At 36.8% G+C, this 16,079-nt stretch overlaps 2 protein-coding genes across 5 annotated transcripts; both read right to left on the bottom strand.

Annotated features, from left to right (window-relative positions):
• Nucleotides 1-53: 53 nt before the first annotated feature.
• On the bottom strand, nt 54-9,707 carry LOC105683498 (PAN2-PAN3 deadenylation complex catalytic subunit PAN2). Of its 4 annotated transcripts, none has more exons than XM_012396127.3 (20): nt 9,551-9,707; nt 8,277-8,464; nt 8,024-8,193; nt 7,818-7,938; nt 7,555-7,751; nt 7,264-7,477; nt 7,009-7,145; nt 6,792-6,938; nt 6,514-6,610; nt 5,098-5,331; nt 4,772-5,017; nt 4,443-4,689; nt 3,705-3,884; nt 3,473-3,639; nt 3,226-3,394; nt 2,641-3,148; nt 2,208-2,555; nt 1,869-2,090; nt 1,490-1,751; nt 54-1,431 (listed from the first exon to the last, which is right to left on the bottom strand). In XM_012396127.3, the coding sequence occupies exons 1-20, from the start codon at nt 9,564-9,566 to the stop codon at nt 1,417-1,419; spliced, it is 3,885 nt and encodes a 1,294-aa protein (XP_012251550.2). In that variant the 5' UTR covers nt 9,567-9,707; the 3' UTR covers nt 54-1,416. The 4 variants fall into 4 exon arrangements, with proteins under 4 accessions (XP_012251550.2, XP_012251548.2, XP_048516086.1 ...); XM_012396125.3 differs by having other exon boundaries at nt 9,194-9,656; XM_048660129.1 differs by having other exon boundaries at nt 3,473-3,636; nt 9,194-9,656.
• Nucleotides 9,708-10,416: 709 nt separating this feature from the next.
• Nucleotides 10,417-14,828, bottom strand: LOC105683494. Its single transcript, XM_012396116.3, has 5 exons — nt 13,955-14,828; nt 13,708-13,867; nt 12,726-13,094; nt 12,549-12,642; nt 10,417-12,411 (listed from the first exon to the last, which is right to left on the bottom strand). Exons 1-3 carry the CDS (start codon nt 14,483-14,485, stop codon nt 12,898-12,900), a joined length of 888 nt encoding a protein of 295 aa, XP_012251539.2. The 5' UTR covers nt 14,486-14,828; the 3' UTR covers nt 10,417-12,411; nt 12,549-12,642; nt 12,726-12,897.
• Between the last annotated feature and the right edge of the window lie 1,251 nt (nt 14,829-16,079).

The following is a 16,079-nucleotide window of genomic DNA, read 5'->3' as shown; positions in this document are numbered from 1 at the left end:
CCTGTGCGTATTTATTAGCCTTGGATGAATTTGAACAACAGAAATTAATCTCATTTTTAAAAGGGAGTGTGATATAATTGTTTATTGAAAATCATGATATAACAATAAAAAATAAATGTATGATTACTGTTAATATTTACGTACTACCACATGTTTTTTTCATACAAACTTTACATGGACCACACAATTTATTATGTAAATTGTCGCAATTCGTGAGACGCACGACGTTAAACAATAATTATAAGTAAATTCATCCAAATATCCAAAAATATACAGTATAATAGTTTTGTTTTTTTTTTACGGTATGTTTGAACCACAAATATTTTTTCTCAATTTTCATTAAATGCATATAAAAATAATTTACCAGTACAATTATTTTGTAGAATATACACACTATTCAGTTATAAATTTGCTTGCAATTTTCTTGCAGAAAACTTTTATTTTTTTTTAGTTGCAACGAAATCTAGCAATTATTTCTTTCAAAACAGCAAAAAGATCCATTAACTTTTATTTTTCGGTTTCTTTTTTTGCAATTAAAAATTGTGCAAAACAACTCTGTAGTATAAGAAATATCTATTGTTATGTAAATAATTTATCGTTAAAAAATTGATCTAGTTATTGTTACCAGATCTTATACATATTTACAATTATACTGCGATCATCTTATTTATGAAATAAATTAAGACATTGAGGTAAAAATAAATAACATAACAGAACGCAGTATTTACGACATTCACCATAACTGCTTTTAGAAAATGGTGCGCCATTGGACAATACTATATTACACGTACATTATTCAGTAAGTAAACTAGTTATAAACGTTTTACAACCATGATTGACAAGAATTTGTTCATTACCTATTTCATTTCCTATATTATTATGTATGCAGGTGTTGTAAGTGATGAGTTCAAGTGGCGACTATAATTTCTGTAGCATTTTACGTAACTTCTTAATCTCATTTCGTAATCTTTATACACATGTTATAAAGAATATGGATACTTGAATATTCACTTATTGGAACATTGTTAAACCAACCTTACAATTACCATACCCGTATTATAAGAAAACCATTCCAAATTATTTAAGGTATAATTAAGGGATTGTTTCGTTTGTTTTTTCTTCTTGTTTTCCGACTCTTACATAAAATACATTACGCACTTAGCTCAGTGAATTTTTTTTCCATCCTACAAACAATAGATTGCACAGGGCTATTGATAAAATTTTCCTAAAAAACATACCACTCTCCATATTTGAAACGCCTACGGTACCCCCTAGTACAAGTTTGTTTGAATTAATTCGGAATTTTAATTTCTTTTAATCAATTCTCCTAACATCTCGTACTATACTGCTGCTTCTGCTAGTACTGATAGGTTTGAGTTTGCTAAGAAAAAGTCCTTCTATTGCGTCCTCTGTGTATCAGCTATCTGGTACCTGAGGACATAGAAAAATTTGAAATTTTAAGGGGACAAAACTTTTATCATACACTTACCTTCCACTGTAGTTTGGTGCCGACGCTATACAATGCTTTGAGAGTTTCTGTTAAATTCCCTTGTGCCTCAAGCTCATTATATTTTTTATATAATTCTAGTGCCGCACGAGCATCTTCGGTCGAATCGTGTGTCTCTGATTGGATTTTCTTACCAAGAAAATGCCAAGTCAGAAAACGCAAGGATACCATCCGGTGATGAGGTAAGTGAAACAGTAGCACAGTATCAATAACTTGTTCCGCTGGTACGACCAAATTTATGACTCTAGAAGAAGTTTAAAATATATTGTGCAGCCATTTTACCTCTCAATTTCATTTCAGAAGCCAACTTTGTTCATTTTTAGATTTGGAACATGTGAAGAAAACTTAGTCAGCAACTCACCTGAAATCATTTTTGAGCCCATGGCCCACAAATATTATGCCATTGTCTACTAGGAATCGTAGTTTCTGATATGTGGATTTCAATGTCGTCAAGTGTTTGCTGCTGAAATTAGCGTCTAAATCTCCAGGTTGTATTCCACTAAACTTTGTTAAATAATCCACAACTTGTTCTTGAGTGCTAATATAGTCGTCTATAAATGGAGTACCTTCCAGTGGCCCCTGACTACAAAACAATGTATAAACTTTCACATGAAAATACATTTCTGCAGAGTTTGTCAAAGAAATTGTCTACCACTCTGTTGACCAGTTGAAAATAATACTCAAATACAACTCTTCTTACCCTCGTATGCATGTTATTCTCGCAACAGACATGTGACTCGGTTTGATCGTGGACATCTTGCCATCACTTCGAAGCTCAGACTCTTCCTGATTTAATGTTACAAATTCTGCATCGATTGCGACCAATTCACCTTTTTTTGGCATCTCGTCTGATGTCAAGGGTGTAAATGTGATACCTCTCGTTCCGCCACTACGAGCAATGCATTTGTCTTCACCAAACACATCCGAGGTAAGTGGACTCACATACGGCAATGTTTCTAGGGGTGGTTCTGCGGTATAATGAAGTACACAAGGTACTTTCCAATCAAGATTAAACCACACAGCTTCTTGTGGAGTAACCGCAGATATACTGAAGAAAAGAAATAAGAACAAAATTAACAATCGAATCACCCTTCTTTTGATAGTTGAAGAATTTTCCTGCAGTTTTTACTCACCAAAAATCGTTGAATATGTACCACTGAGACACCGCACTTCCCGTTGACCTCTCATGATAACTTGGCGATACGCGTATTAAAGCAACAATATTTCTTCTGTCCTCATCATTTTTGTCGTCGATATGGCAAACTACTGCACTGAGGCTATACTGTACTTTTTTAACGCTGCCTACACCAGCTATTTCCAAACTATTGTCAGACAATCTTCTACCTTCGGGTTCAGCAATGTGATTTTCGTTTGGTGTACTTTCTTCAAGTTTCTCAAAAATGGGTACTTTGTTATCACCCTGACCATTCTCAACTATTGCTGATGGAGAAGTATTGATATTGGCTAATCCGTAGTCCGTCTGACTAATCTTGTCAATTTTGTTCATGGAAAGTTCCCCGTTTGGATTCAATGCGATTTCTATGTGATGTGGAACCCACGAATGCGAATAGTAAAGATGACTCGGTGGTGTTGGCACTGGAGTGGTTGCTGTTGGAGGTGTAGCTGATGTCGGTATAGTATCTGATAAATTAGAGTATCGCGAATGTCACCAATTTATATTACAGATAATAATAGAATCCTAGCTGTTGTCTACCTACCCGAATCCCTGCCAGCATGTTTAAATCTGCAACCAATTCTGGTGCAATTTGCACCATAACGACATGGCTTTATGGTGATGGGGACTGGGCTACGAGCAGGGCTAGCATCTTTGCCATTTATAACTCTCTGCACAACAACATCCATTTGATTTTGCCAAAAAGCTTTATCCTGTGATGCAAAAAGATGAAGAATTACAAATCAAGTTGATCATTCTGAATAATAAGCGAAATCCGACAGTTAAATTACCTGTTGACTATCCAAACCGCAGTTTAGAGCCAAGATTTGAGGTAGTTTTGTCAATTGTCTAGTTTGTAAAGTTGGTGTAAATTTTTGACAATTGTCGCACCAAGCAGGTGTTATTTTTTCCGGTCTCAGACTACCCGCAAGTACTGATGTGAATGGAACTTCTTCTGCTACAAAGTTGAATACATTACACATTTAAATAAGTGATTCCAATCATATTTTACAGTTTAATTACCAGGATTTATGATATCTGGGTAGACTAAGTTGCATAAAAGCATGATGGAGCGTTTAGATGCTTCTCGACCACATTTCAAACATCGATGAATATGAATCTGCTCGGATCCAAACAATCGGCTTATCTCTGTTTCTTCGTCCTTAATTTCAGATTCTTCTGCGGGCTTTTTACAATTCGAATCTGTACACAGATAATATGAAAATGATGAATTTCAAAAACTAAAAATATCCATTAGTGCGTCTTCGATCGCTATTTAAAACGCAATTTCATTTTCGTTTCCAAGTATGAATATATACATACTATCAAAGCCGAAAAAAATTCAAATTAAAAATGGACGTGTATATACATTATGAGCTTTGGGATATAAAGTTTTGTATACACGTGGTCCGAAAATAAATTCGAAGAAATATTATAGGAGGAAATGCGAGGGTTGATAGAAACCATTGGCAGATAAAAATGATCTAATAAACAACATACAGATTTTTTAAATAATTATCACAAATGTATAGATCAAAAAATTGATCGCCCGATCGCATATTACGTATGAAATAAAACAAATTTTTCAATCGATCGGTCACACAACAGAATCGTATTGTCGAACGATGTATGACTGTACTAATAATGAAAATATATTACGCTCGCATTCCCTCGAACTGAAAATTCAAATAAATAATGAAATAATAGAAAAATAAACACAAAAATTGCCCAGTGCAAGAATTACACAAAAGCTGTGTTTACCTTTCGATGTTATCCACATATATTTACCATCCTCCTCTTGCTTCCTTCTTTTTTTCCGCTCCTCGTCATGACTTCTGTATCTAGAACCAAGGTCTTGAAGTATGCTGGGAAAATCCTGCTCGTTATAAACAAATGGAGGGTTTTTAGGTCCTGCTTTAAGACGGGCAGCCTCCTCCTCTTCCTGAACACGTTTACGCGTCTCTAAAATTTCGTAGTGCATTTGGTGTAGAATAAATCTGTTCCAGCTCTGAAAAAAGAGATCGAGAAATAAATTGGGAGGACTAATGGATTCATTAAACTTTGAATGTATTGGACATTTCTCAACTCACCTGAATCAACCTAATCAAACTAGTTTTTCTTTTTGCTTCGGGATGGAGATCGCTAAGTATGAGCCCTAGAGCTGAAGCTTCAGGAACGGTTCTAAAAGCTCTAAGAAAATTTGCAGCTTGACACGGAAAGCCTCGAGAAGTGTCCAACATGTGGAAGAGAAAACCCAGTTCGCAAGACAGGCAAAATTCTCTTTGGCACGTATGGGACAACAGTGCTATTCTTACTGGTTCGCTGTAGTACAGGAGCTATGAGGAAGACAATAATTATCTTGAAGTATTTGATAAAACGTTATATAATCTTTAGATATCTGAATATGTCTTTTTACCTGAAGCATAGCATTGCAATAGCTATTTGGCAGAGTTGCTTCCAAGCCACAAAAGCTGGTTCGATTGTATTGATCGAAATCAAACTCATCATATCCAAGACGTGAATATTTAACTTCAATTTTACGATAACGTTTAGGAATTGCAATAAAGGTACCATCGTCTGTCTTTGCGCGAGAATCCCCTGCGAATAGTTTTGTTGCTACACCGCGTCGTTTTTCCAAATTGTACGGAATCTGTAAAAAAAGATATCATCTATTTTCATCCCGACTCTAAATTTCGATTCCCTCTTCTATCATTTCAACATTAAAATCATGTTTGAATCACACATAACTCATTGTGTATACTAAAAGTTGCGAAATTTGTCATCTTTTCGATCTCAAGCACATGAATAAATAATACCTACACAGAAAGTACATGGGAATAATTTATCAATGACAAATCACTAAAATCAGGCTTATGAGTTTCTCATACAACCTTTATTTCAAACAAATACAACTTTGAATATACATTTCATGGAACATTCTATATTCTACATACCTATACAGGATTAATTCTATCTATTACTGGAAACAAAATACCAAAATCCTTGTTCTTGATTCTCGACGTAAATTTTTTTGATTCGATTGCGTACAAAAAATTGAGACACCGCATATTTGATAGCAATGAAATTTTTTTTTAAATATACGGGTAATTCCATTTATTAGTCGTTGGGGTTCGTGTGTAAGATTGAGCATTGGCAGACATTTCTATTATACTTCACTTCATGAAAAAATGAAAAGCACAGTCATCGCAAAGAACTGAATCAGAGAAATATTTCAACCGAGAATGAAGACGGGGAAAAAAAAAAAAAATTACCATCAGGTCGTAATACAAAAAAAAAAAGAAATTCGTTCAGAGATCAAAAATTATTTTATATTGACTAAAAATCAGTGGAATGCAATCGACTAGTTTATGAAAATATCATATCACGTTTTAACTAATACGCTTTCAGCTATTATAGTAATTATCACGAAATCTTATCAGTCTTACTCATTTTACGATAAATTTTCAGCATTTCTACCAAAGTACCAACCATCGATTCTTATGTCTTCAAACTTATTAAAATGATTGATATTGCATAATATTTTTTTTCGGATTATATTGAACCAGAGAGCAGGAGATTCAACTTCGTAGTTCATAAATAAGCAATCTCATTTTCTGTAAATAACTTGAGTGACTACGCTCAATAGTTGATGCAAGAAAAGTTTGATGAAGCCAAAATTAGGGAGATAATATCATAAGTACAGCCGCGGTTGATTGAACATTTTTCTTTCGTAAAATGAAAGTTTTCTTTACGGGATTAAAGCTTTTCATGGGAATTTCAAAACAGACGGAGGAGAGTATTTTACAAGAGTGGGAGAATATTGTTTCCTCACTTGGTTTCTGCGGAAAGCCTGAGGATTAGGAGCGTATCCTATGGTCCCTTGCATCTTCATTGTGCGTAATATTTCTGCATCAATCGCAGGTGTTTTTCTGAAAAATTAAACAAATATTTCAGTAAGGAGAACAGAAGAATAGATCAACAAAATAGTCTTCAGATTCATCAGTTTCAAATGACAGTATTTTATTATATCGGAAAGGTTCGATTTTCATAAAAACTCGAATGAACTGCAATAACATGTAGGTAAACAGTTTTTGTATTTTGAATGCTGACCTGTAAACTTTCTTCATAAATTCTTCAGGCCAATCGCTCAGTAATGATTGACCGTTGTATACCATAGGTATCGTGCTCACTGGTGTCATATTATCATCAAACGCAATAGGCTGAAGTGTTTCGACTGGGTCAGCAAACTCGGTAGGTCTGTGGGTGGTAATAAAAAATATGCAAACGTTTTCACAAATAAATTTGTCAGAATTCGTTTATTACTTACCTGGAAAACGTATTGAACTGCGGTTCCGGCATGTTTGTGGCCAGAAAGTGAATTGACCCAGATGAATCACCGAAGCATAGACATTGCGACGTGGAAGAAACGTCGAATGATAACGCCATTGCACCCGCAGTAGCTACCTACAAGGAAAAAAATATGCATCAACTTACATTAAATTCCATCCGATCCTCAGTGTCACTATTGCTACTACTGTTATCTATGCACTTTGCTAATTTTTTAGATATATCAGATACTTACTTGGTACAAGCAAGTCATGGGTGGTTGCACATTTGCATAAATCGTATCCAAAAGTTGCATTTGTCCTAAGGGTGACACAACGGCTACTCGGCTTGAATAGCTTGGTAGAAATCTCAGTAGTAGTGGGTAGACAAGGGTTGTGCATGGGGTGAGAGCTCGCATTTGTCTCAAATCATAGGCCATCAAAAACCTATCCACCGAGAGCCCCTGGCGGCTAACAGCAGATGCATGATAAATGATAGGGTCACATCGATGACCAAGTTCAAAACAGTGAACAAAAGAATTTCTCACCTGTTGCTGAATCCACAGGTGACAAGATAATTTCCCTGAACATCAAAATCGCTAAGTGAGCCGCTGTGCGTATCCAAAGTGTGTTCTATAGACAAAGTACTTGGATCTCGAAGATCAATCCTGCCTGCAGGATTTCCGGCACATATTAGTCTGCTATGTTGTCTAAGTATCGCACAGCCGTGGTCTCCTACGTGCACCTGAAAATGTCTGTAGATCAGCAACTGACATTGGAAAGAAATTTGAGTTTGCAATATGACACTCACCAATCCTGTCTCTTTCCCCCTGGTGAGATTGAAATCGATTATTTTTTCCTGATGACCTCCCATTAGCATTCTCGTTGGTGAAGTTTGGAGAACGCATTGCATATCGATCATATTCGCAGACCTGTTTATCATTATTTGTCCTTGAGATCAGTCGTAGTTTAGAAGTGCAAAAATACCTTGTGAAAATATTCCAAAAAAATACATACATGTGTGTAAATATTGGTATACCACGACGTAGTTGGCATCGTAGCATGCTCTGGGTTAACACAAGGATTCCCTCATCGATTGGATGGATTTGGCGCACTTCTTGAGTTGCGTGCACTTGGAATGATGTATATTTCTGAAGGCCAGGTCCATAATACGATGTCACGTGACCCTTTTGACAGTCAAGAATGCAGGTAAGACTTATTTCGAAGGCTCTTTATCAATATTGAGATCAAAAAGCCTGAGATGTTTTACCCCTTGATTACCCATCCACATGAGTTCTTCCACATTATCAAAAGTGACAGTGGACACACCAAACCTATCGCCGCCATCTGCAAGTAGCGTTCTCGTTTCTTGGAACTCAGCCCCTGCAAATTCTTCCCCAAATTGCTCTGCAGCAGGTACAAACCCCTCGCTAGATAAGTCATAGTTTGATTCTTCCCCTGAAATCAAAATCATCACTTTAAAGTATTTCTATCATATAAGTGATCTCTTACTTATGTAAACTATGTGGTTAAACCATAGATATTCCCTGCTTCTACCAATAATCACTCAGCGTGCAGATTCATAAGCAGGGAAAAACGAAATATTGAAGAACAGTTGAGGAATCATGTTCAATCCGTGGATTTCTACATAATGTGTGGAAATAATTTTCTATGTATAGTAGGTAATTGCTGGTTTATTTTTCATTCCACAAACTTCCAAGAACATCTTTTGATAGAGATCTTTTGTAACAGATCTCTTACGTGTCTATTCAGGCTGATCTATTGAGGCTATTTGGCGATTCTACAAATGTTAAAAGATCGACTTCAGAGACGATGCAAGCAGAGATTTTCATTTATCCATGACGGATTGGAGGTTAAAATAAACAAATAAGTGAACACGCAGTGTAAACACCAGGCATCTGTCATCAGGCATCCCTGGCCTAAAAGCTGTAGAGTTTGGTTTGTAGGCTTTCCAAAAAGCATGCTTAAAATGTCAACTTCACTAGAAGAACGGGGCATCGGAACATGCAATAGAATTTAGAAATTAACGTTCTTATAAATCAGGAATCAGGATGTTGCAGAGATAAGATGTGAATCTTGTGCGACTCCTAACAGATAGAAAATTCAAACGGCAAACGAAGATGCAAGAATATGAGTCTTGTGTCAAAAGACATAGCCACGACTCACAGATGAGCTCCGGGTCACCCTCCACGACCTCAACTGAAAGATCGTAGTGGCCCAGTACCGAATAGTCCATTATATCTTGAATTCCAAAATGCTTAAATCATCTATGCTGATATTGGTTACTCGATAATAAATGTTAAATGATAGATTGATAAATATTTTATCGCAGGGTACGATTTCCCCTCTTCACGGCATACTGAGTGCTGATGTTTTTCCAATCACTCAGTTTTTGGTCCGCCAGCCGATCATCAGGCAGCCAGCAAGCCAGTCGCCTTGGCAACTGTGCAACAAGCTACCACGACCTACTTCCGGTTATATACCCTAAATAAAACCCTCATAAACAATTTATATGTTGCTCACAGTTTATCCACGACATTGCACATTTTTCATTTGTAAACCCCCTAATCACTGCACTATATGTTTACTCAAACACAGAACGTTTTATTCATCATTGCATTTTCTTCCCCTTCCTTTCTACTACGTCTTCCAACGAAGGACGGAGGTCCCTGCCACAAAACCACATACTCCTGGAGGTGGCGACCTCTGTCAGTTCAAACTATTCAATGCGCGTGCGTTGAATTTGTAATTTATAAATCTTGCGGAAAATAAGATGGTAATTATTTAACTTCAGTCGCCCGGTAATTAATTCAAAGAAAAATAATGTCTTTCATTTCTTTCAGTCGGTATGAGTTTGATGGACTTTTGACAAACGAATCAGAGTAAAGGAAACGCAAAGCATACACTGCAGACTCGATTTGCCTCCGTTTTTATGCATTTGAATTACTGTTGAATTAACGCGCATGCATTAGGGGTTGAAAAATACTGTACAAGGTGGCGCACATGCCTGTACAGGAGGGTCATATTTTACTTACTTTCGGTAACAAGATAGTATTAAAAAAAAATCCTAGAGGTCGCTTAATCATCAAAGATTTCTCTTTGCTAAGCATCGCGCCTTCGCTGCGATTTATCACTTGATTTGAATACTTCGTAAGCCATAAAGAAAAAGGGTGCAAAACGATTACCTTTACATGGAAATACTTAGAACTTAATGGAGATTCGAGCAAATATTTTTTAACACTACACAAGATGACTTTTTATTTGTGTACCTTCTTCGCTAACTTATAGAATCATAATTTGTTCACGAAATCGAAAATACTTTATAGGGGTTCTCTTACAAGGGAATATTGGAGTCGATACATGCATGATATAAAACATGTATTCGGTTATATGGGTATACATATATGTATGTGTATATTCTTTCATATGGTTACATTTAACAAAAATATCAGACCTAAATCTGGTAATTGTACAGGCATAAGAGATCGTTCAACTAAGATACTACCGTAATTACTTTGACGGTTCGTTGTTACAATTTAATAACAATTGTTATGGGTAAAGTACCTGCGGGTAATAAGGCCTGTCGGGTGAAAAGGCCTATTCAAGAGATATTCGTAATGAAATTAAGAATATTCACAAGTTTTAAAGTTAATCACTGTTTAAGGGCATTTTCTGTAAAATTTAAACCAAAAAGGGTCGTTTTACCGTGAACAAACAAAGATTGAAAAATTTTAAGTGTAGTAGGGTAATAAGGCCTACGCGTTTAGCATGCATACTTAAATAATTGAACTATACTTAATAAATTTGGTATTTGAGATCAATAATCTTGTGAATGCAGCAATAATACTGCTTTGTTTTTGTTCGTGGTTAAATTTGCAAATTTTTGTTCATATTCTGTAGAAAATGCCTTTGAGTGATGATTAACATCAACACTTATCAATTAAATTGGAAATTTGTCATTTTATTACAAATATCACTCAGCTAGGCCTTATTCCCGCAGGTACCTTATATGATTCGATAGCTTTATGACATCGAAATTATTTTAACATCGATTTAAAATTTTTTTAATTCAATGAACATGAGAGAGCTACATACATCTCACTTATTAAAAATCACATATGCACCGCAAACCGCGGTTATTGTAATCATAACAGATATATTATTCTTTCCCTTTTTTTTAGAAATTACTGTTCAGATCCGGGCTCACGATTTGAAATTACATTTTGCTCCCCAAATACGTACAAATAAAATATCATCCATAACGTATACTTATACAAATATTACACATGCACATTTACGTATTAAAACTTGTACGAATTACTAGTACCCAGATGCACCTAGTATATATATGGAATCATGTCAAGACCAGGTGGCGTCATTTCCCAATAATTTGAATAGCAGACTCTTCTTTGAATGAACTTCGATTTTCTTTCAAGAATCAAAAGTCAGGCACCTAATTGCAGGCGACCTAGAATACTTTGAAGTGTCACAAATCCCGGTCCATGGAACTATAGGATTTTTAATTATTTACTTTTTTTTTCATTTGTCTCGATTTGGTATGGACGATTTGTGGTACTACGATTGGTTGTTGGAATCAACGAATACCTCATTTCAAATTGCATATCCGATTCTTTAAATTTGTATTATAAATCATATCTGTTCGTACGTAGGTATTTATGCGGATATATCATAAATGCATACGTTATTAGCAATGACACTTAATAGAAGTGACGACGTGGCTATGACCCGAATCTCTGACGACAAAATACCGTAATAATTGTCGTGTGCGAAGTACATGTTGTACTGTACTTTTAAATGCAAGTATAACTGAAGTAGCAATTAAACTGCAATTAATGCGATCTATTCGATGCACATAAATTCATAAATTCATTGCAACTAGTATATACCCACACTCTAGGTTGAAATTTGCATCCGGTGTACTTTGCATGTGTATAGATTTTATATTTGTTATACAAATATAAATATACGCACAAGTATGAGACACGCATCTAGAGAAATTCAAACCCTCGCGTTATTTTTTCTTTGATTTTTTTCTTCAAAAGACGATCAAGTTGCGGTAAGATAGACGTCAGTCGTATGTATTTTGAACTATTCTATAATTCTATTATTACAAGATATAAGTCTGAACGAAAACTAATGATAGCTATAACAATAATAAATAAAATGCCGAGTAAGTTATTAATTATCTGCCATTAATCTGATAATATCATATACAAGTCGACTATCATATTAATTGTTTAATCAGACGTGAACGCATTTACCTGAAATTTGTTAAGTCAAGCGTTGAACCGCGGTGATCTCAAGCAAGGTGGTTTATTCGTATGGAAATGATGCGTGTCGTTGATGAATTTTGGGGTAATCATCTGAAACGTTAAATCGATTAAAAAGATTGTAAAAAACCATCAAAGGTGAAAAAAGAGAAAGATCATTCGTTCAATTATCGCGTGCTAGTAATTCTTTAATTCGTGATTTTCTTTCAACTGTGATAAATTTTACTCACCATTAATGAGTAAATGAAGAAAAAAGATAAATAATTGTAGAGATTACAGAGTCCGTCGAAAAATCATTCGCAGCGCTCCGATTGTTGGTGTATACTAAAACCGAGATCATAAAAATTGTTGATTGATCAAATTTCTAGGGCTACGTTGTATCATTCAAATAATGTCAATCAACTAACTATTTAATGAGTAATTATCTGCCGAGTGTAGCCTGCGACACAGAGTATTAATATTCATGGAATTCAACAGCGAATTAGTATTTCCAAAAAAATATCTGCGGAATTGGGTTCTCCGGAAAATTATTGGAGTGAAGAAAAAGTATTGATCGACGACACCAAATGTGGAGAAGATTCAATGGCGACGAATCAGGCGACTGTGCCTTCGAAAATCTGTTTGCCCGTTCAAATCTTCCTCCGAATCAAGTATGAAGGAAGGTCTTCTCGAGAGCCTCCCGATCGCTGGTTGGGGTAACGCAACGTCCTTTCTGATGTTACTTAGACAGTGAGCGGGAAAAGACGAACGTCTGAGTAAAGGTGGCGGACGAGCGGCTGAAAAAAGAAGAAAATATAAGAAAAAGAACCTCGTTTTAGGGTTTGAAAATCAGTTGTTCTTCTATTCATCTAATTGTCATACACCGCGGAAGGTATAGTTAGTTGTGCGGACATAATCTCGTTGTAAAATGTATAATTGCTTAATTGTATTATCTTCATGGTGTTAATAACGGTCAATCAAGCTTCGTAGCGGTAAGATCAAAGAAATAATACGCGGCAGCTGCGCCGCCCCGGCTTTAAACCTCAGAGTTATAATAGCTGCAATGCGGTGATTAAATAGCGGGAAAAAGATCTCGGAAGGAAAGACATAAGCGTAATTATACGTAATTCACGACCTTTCATCGCTAGATCAAATACTGCTGCTACCATTTTTATCTGCTTCTGCAAACGTGTTACAAGTAAAGTAGACACAACTAAAGATTGAGGAGTAGAATTCTGCTGCAGCTGATATGCCGGTTTTTCAAATCACTATTGCGACCCCTGTTCTCCGAAAACATCATGTGCAAGTGATTCTGAAAACTATACACGTTCGTAGTACATCGTAGAATCTGCTGCTTTCTCTCTGTTTCGAATCCACGCATTCGTCCTTCTCACTGTTGCTTTTCTTTACCTAGCAACCGCACCGGAGAACGATGCATCATCCCTTGGATTTCGAAGGACTTTTGCGCCTGAATCGTATCTCTTTTGAAATTCCTTCGTTGCGCCAAATCTGCGAATGAATATGTCCTCACATGTTCGCCGGGTCCAGAATCACCGGGAGCGGGTTTTACCTTTAAAATTTCAACGTCACTCTGATAAATATTAGGCACGTTCATTTTTCATCCATTTTATTTAGCAAACTGTATTTGTCGACGAACCTTAATGGCTGCGGACAGTCGAGCCCTTAAAACTTCGACTAGCGCAGCGACAGCCGAAGCGATGAGCATAACGGCCAATATGTGACCCGCGATGTACATTGATTTGTTCTGATATACGGAGGTGGTATTTTCCGGGGTTTCTTCGACGAAACCTCTGCCGATCATTTCGGCTACATTTTGGGCGAAGATCCGTAGTTTTGAATTATTTAATCGGTCGTGAGACGAAGGTAGTTTTTTCGTACGCGACGGTGATTTTGGAAGTGCGCAATTTTTGTCATAGTTACTGTAGTAAAGAGATTTTATAATCGACTCGTAATTCAAACTCTCGCAGAGTTTCAAACTCCGAAAATCTACCGGATTGGCTTCGATAATTTCATCGCGAATCACTGAAGATATTTTGTCGCTTTCACCGCAATACGTTTGGTAATTTGTCTCGAGCAGCATTTTTAGTGGTAGCCAAAAAAGAGCACCGAATATTAGGAGGATCGCAATTATGCTTATATTTATACCGAGGGAAAGGTGAGATATCATATTTTCCTTTATTTCTGAATCAATATCTTTGAAAATTTTGGTTTCAACGGGATCACATTTTCTCTTGTACAATTTTTGCACTTTCAATTATTTACTCCCCGCACGTGACGATGCTATTGTTGTCTAGGTTCCCCATAATGAGATTCGATAGAAGTCGGATAACTGCAGAGTCAGGATCATTACATTTCGAACCCGTTTTTTTCCCGAGATTCTGAGGTGGGTTTTTTTTTTTTTTTTTTAAATACAAGCTCAACTTTTTCAACGTATCATTCGTACACAACTGTTGCGTCTGTCCAGTTGCGGTACGATGACGGAGGAGGAAAACCTTACCAGTTGGCAATATGGGTTGATATTGATTCCCGGTGGATTTAAACTGCGCACGCCCAACGCTCCGATGTCGATTAGCGCGTTGATATTTAATTGGTTAATTTAAAGAGACAAGACACCGAGTCTGTCGCCGAGTAGGCATGTAAATGGAGATCGATAAATCAAAAACCGATGATGATAACAATGATTATTATTATTCAGACAACAGCAGAGCGCTGACGTAATTTCAATCTACCTTGTAGGTATACGTAGGCACATCATGTGAGCGAACTGCGTCCCGAAATTTGTGAATGGCGAACGAGAGACAAAAATAACTAAATAAATAAATGAATAAATAAATAAATAGATACTTCAAATGAATAAATAATAAGAAAAGGTTCGCTCGGTTTATCTCTGAGAGAAGATCTGTAGCGGGTTGACCAAAGCGGAAAGAAAGAAAGACAGAAAGAAAGAAAGAAAAAAAGAGTTGGGAGGTAAAGAAAACGGTGATCGGCGAGAGTTTCTGTTCTCCAGCAGAAACGGCGATCGTTATGTTGGATATATTTGTAGGGCCCTGCTGATGCAGTTCGCGTATGAATAGGCGCGTTACGAAGGGTAGAGTTTTCTGCTTTTGCAGGTCCTCTCAAAGCCGTACGGGTCGGCAAAGTAGTTGGTTGTATCGTTGTTGTTGTTGTTGTTGTTGTCGTTGTTGTTGTTGTTGCCGCTGGTGCAGAAGTTGAGAAATAAAAAGTTAAAGGTGGCTTTTGAAGCCGCCGTCCTTAGTGTGCATACATAAATAATATTAGACAATATCAAATTAAAATTCGCATCTTTCCGCGAGCAACAATGGGCAGGCCCAACAAAGGAAGCGCCCGCAGTGGCGGCGGCACCGACGTCGTTTATAAAAGTAATAAAACAATCGAACAACAACTCTTGAGAGGAGTAAGAGGGACGCGAATAACCCAAAGAGCCGGAGGTTAAAGCAGGAGGGAAACTGAGGTACAGCAAAAACGAAGAAAAGGCCAGATGAAACACAGGGGAACACCGACCCGACCTGGCCGACCGGTAGCCCCGCCAGAATACGTATATATCTTGCTCTGCTTCACCACACTCTGATTCTTCGAGGTTCTCAACAAAATTCTACACCACCCCTTCTCGCAAACTTCCAACCCACTCGCCCTTCTACTATCAGCCCTTGCTACGGACTCCGAATTGAAAACGACTCCGTAGAAATGAAAAAATCATCTAAGGTCAGGGTAAGCATAATTTATCCCCTCATTTTCTTCCC

Source organism: Athalia rosae, chromosome 1 (genome assembly GCF_917208135.1).
Source record: "Athalia rosae chromosome 1, iyAthRosa1.1, whole genome shotgun sequence".
NCBI lineage: Eukaryota > Metazoa > Arthropoda > Insecta > Hymenoptera > Athaliidae > Athalia > Athalia rosae.
This window is presented reverse-complemented; position numbering and strand designations above follow the sequence as displayed.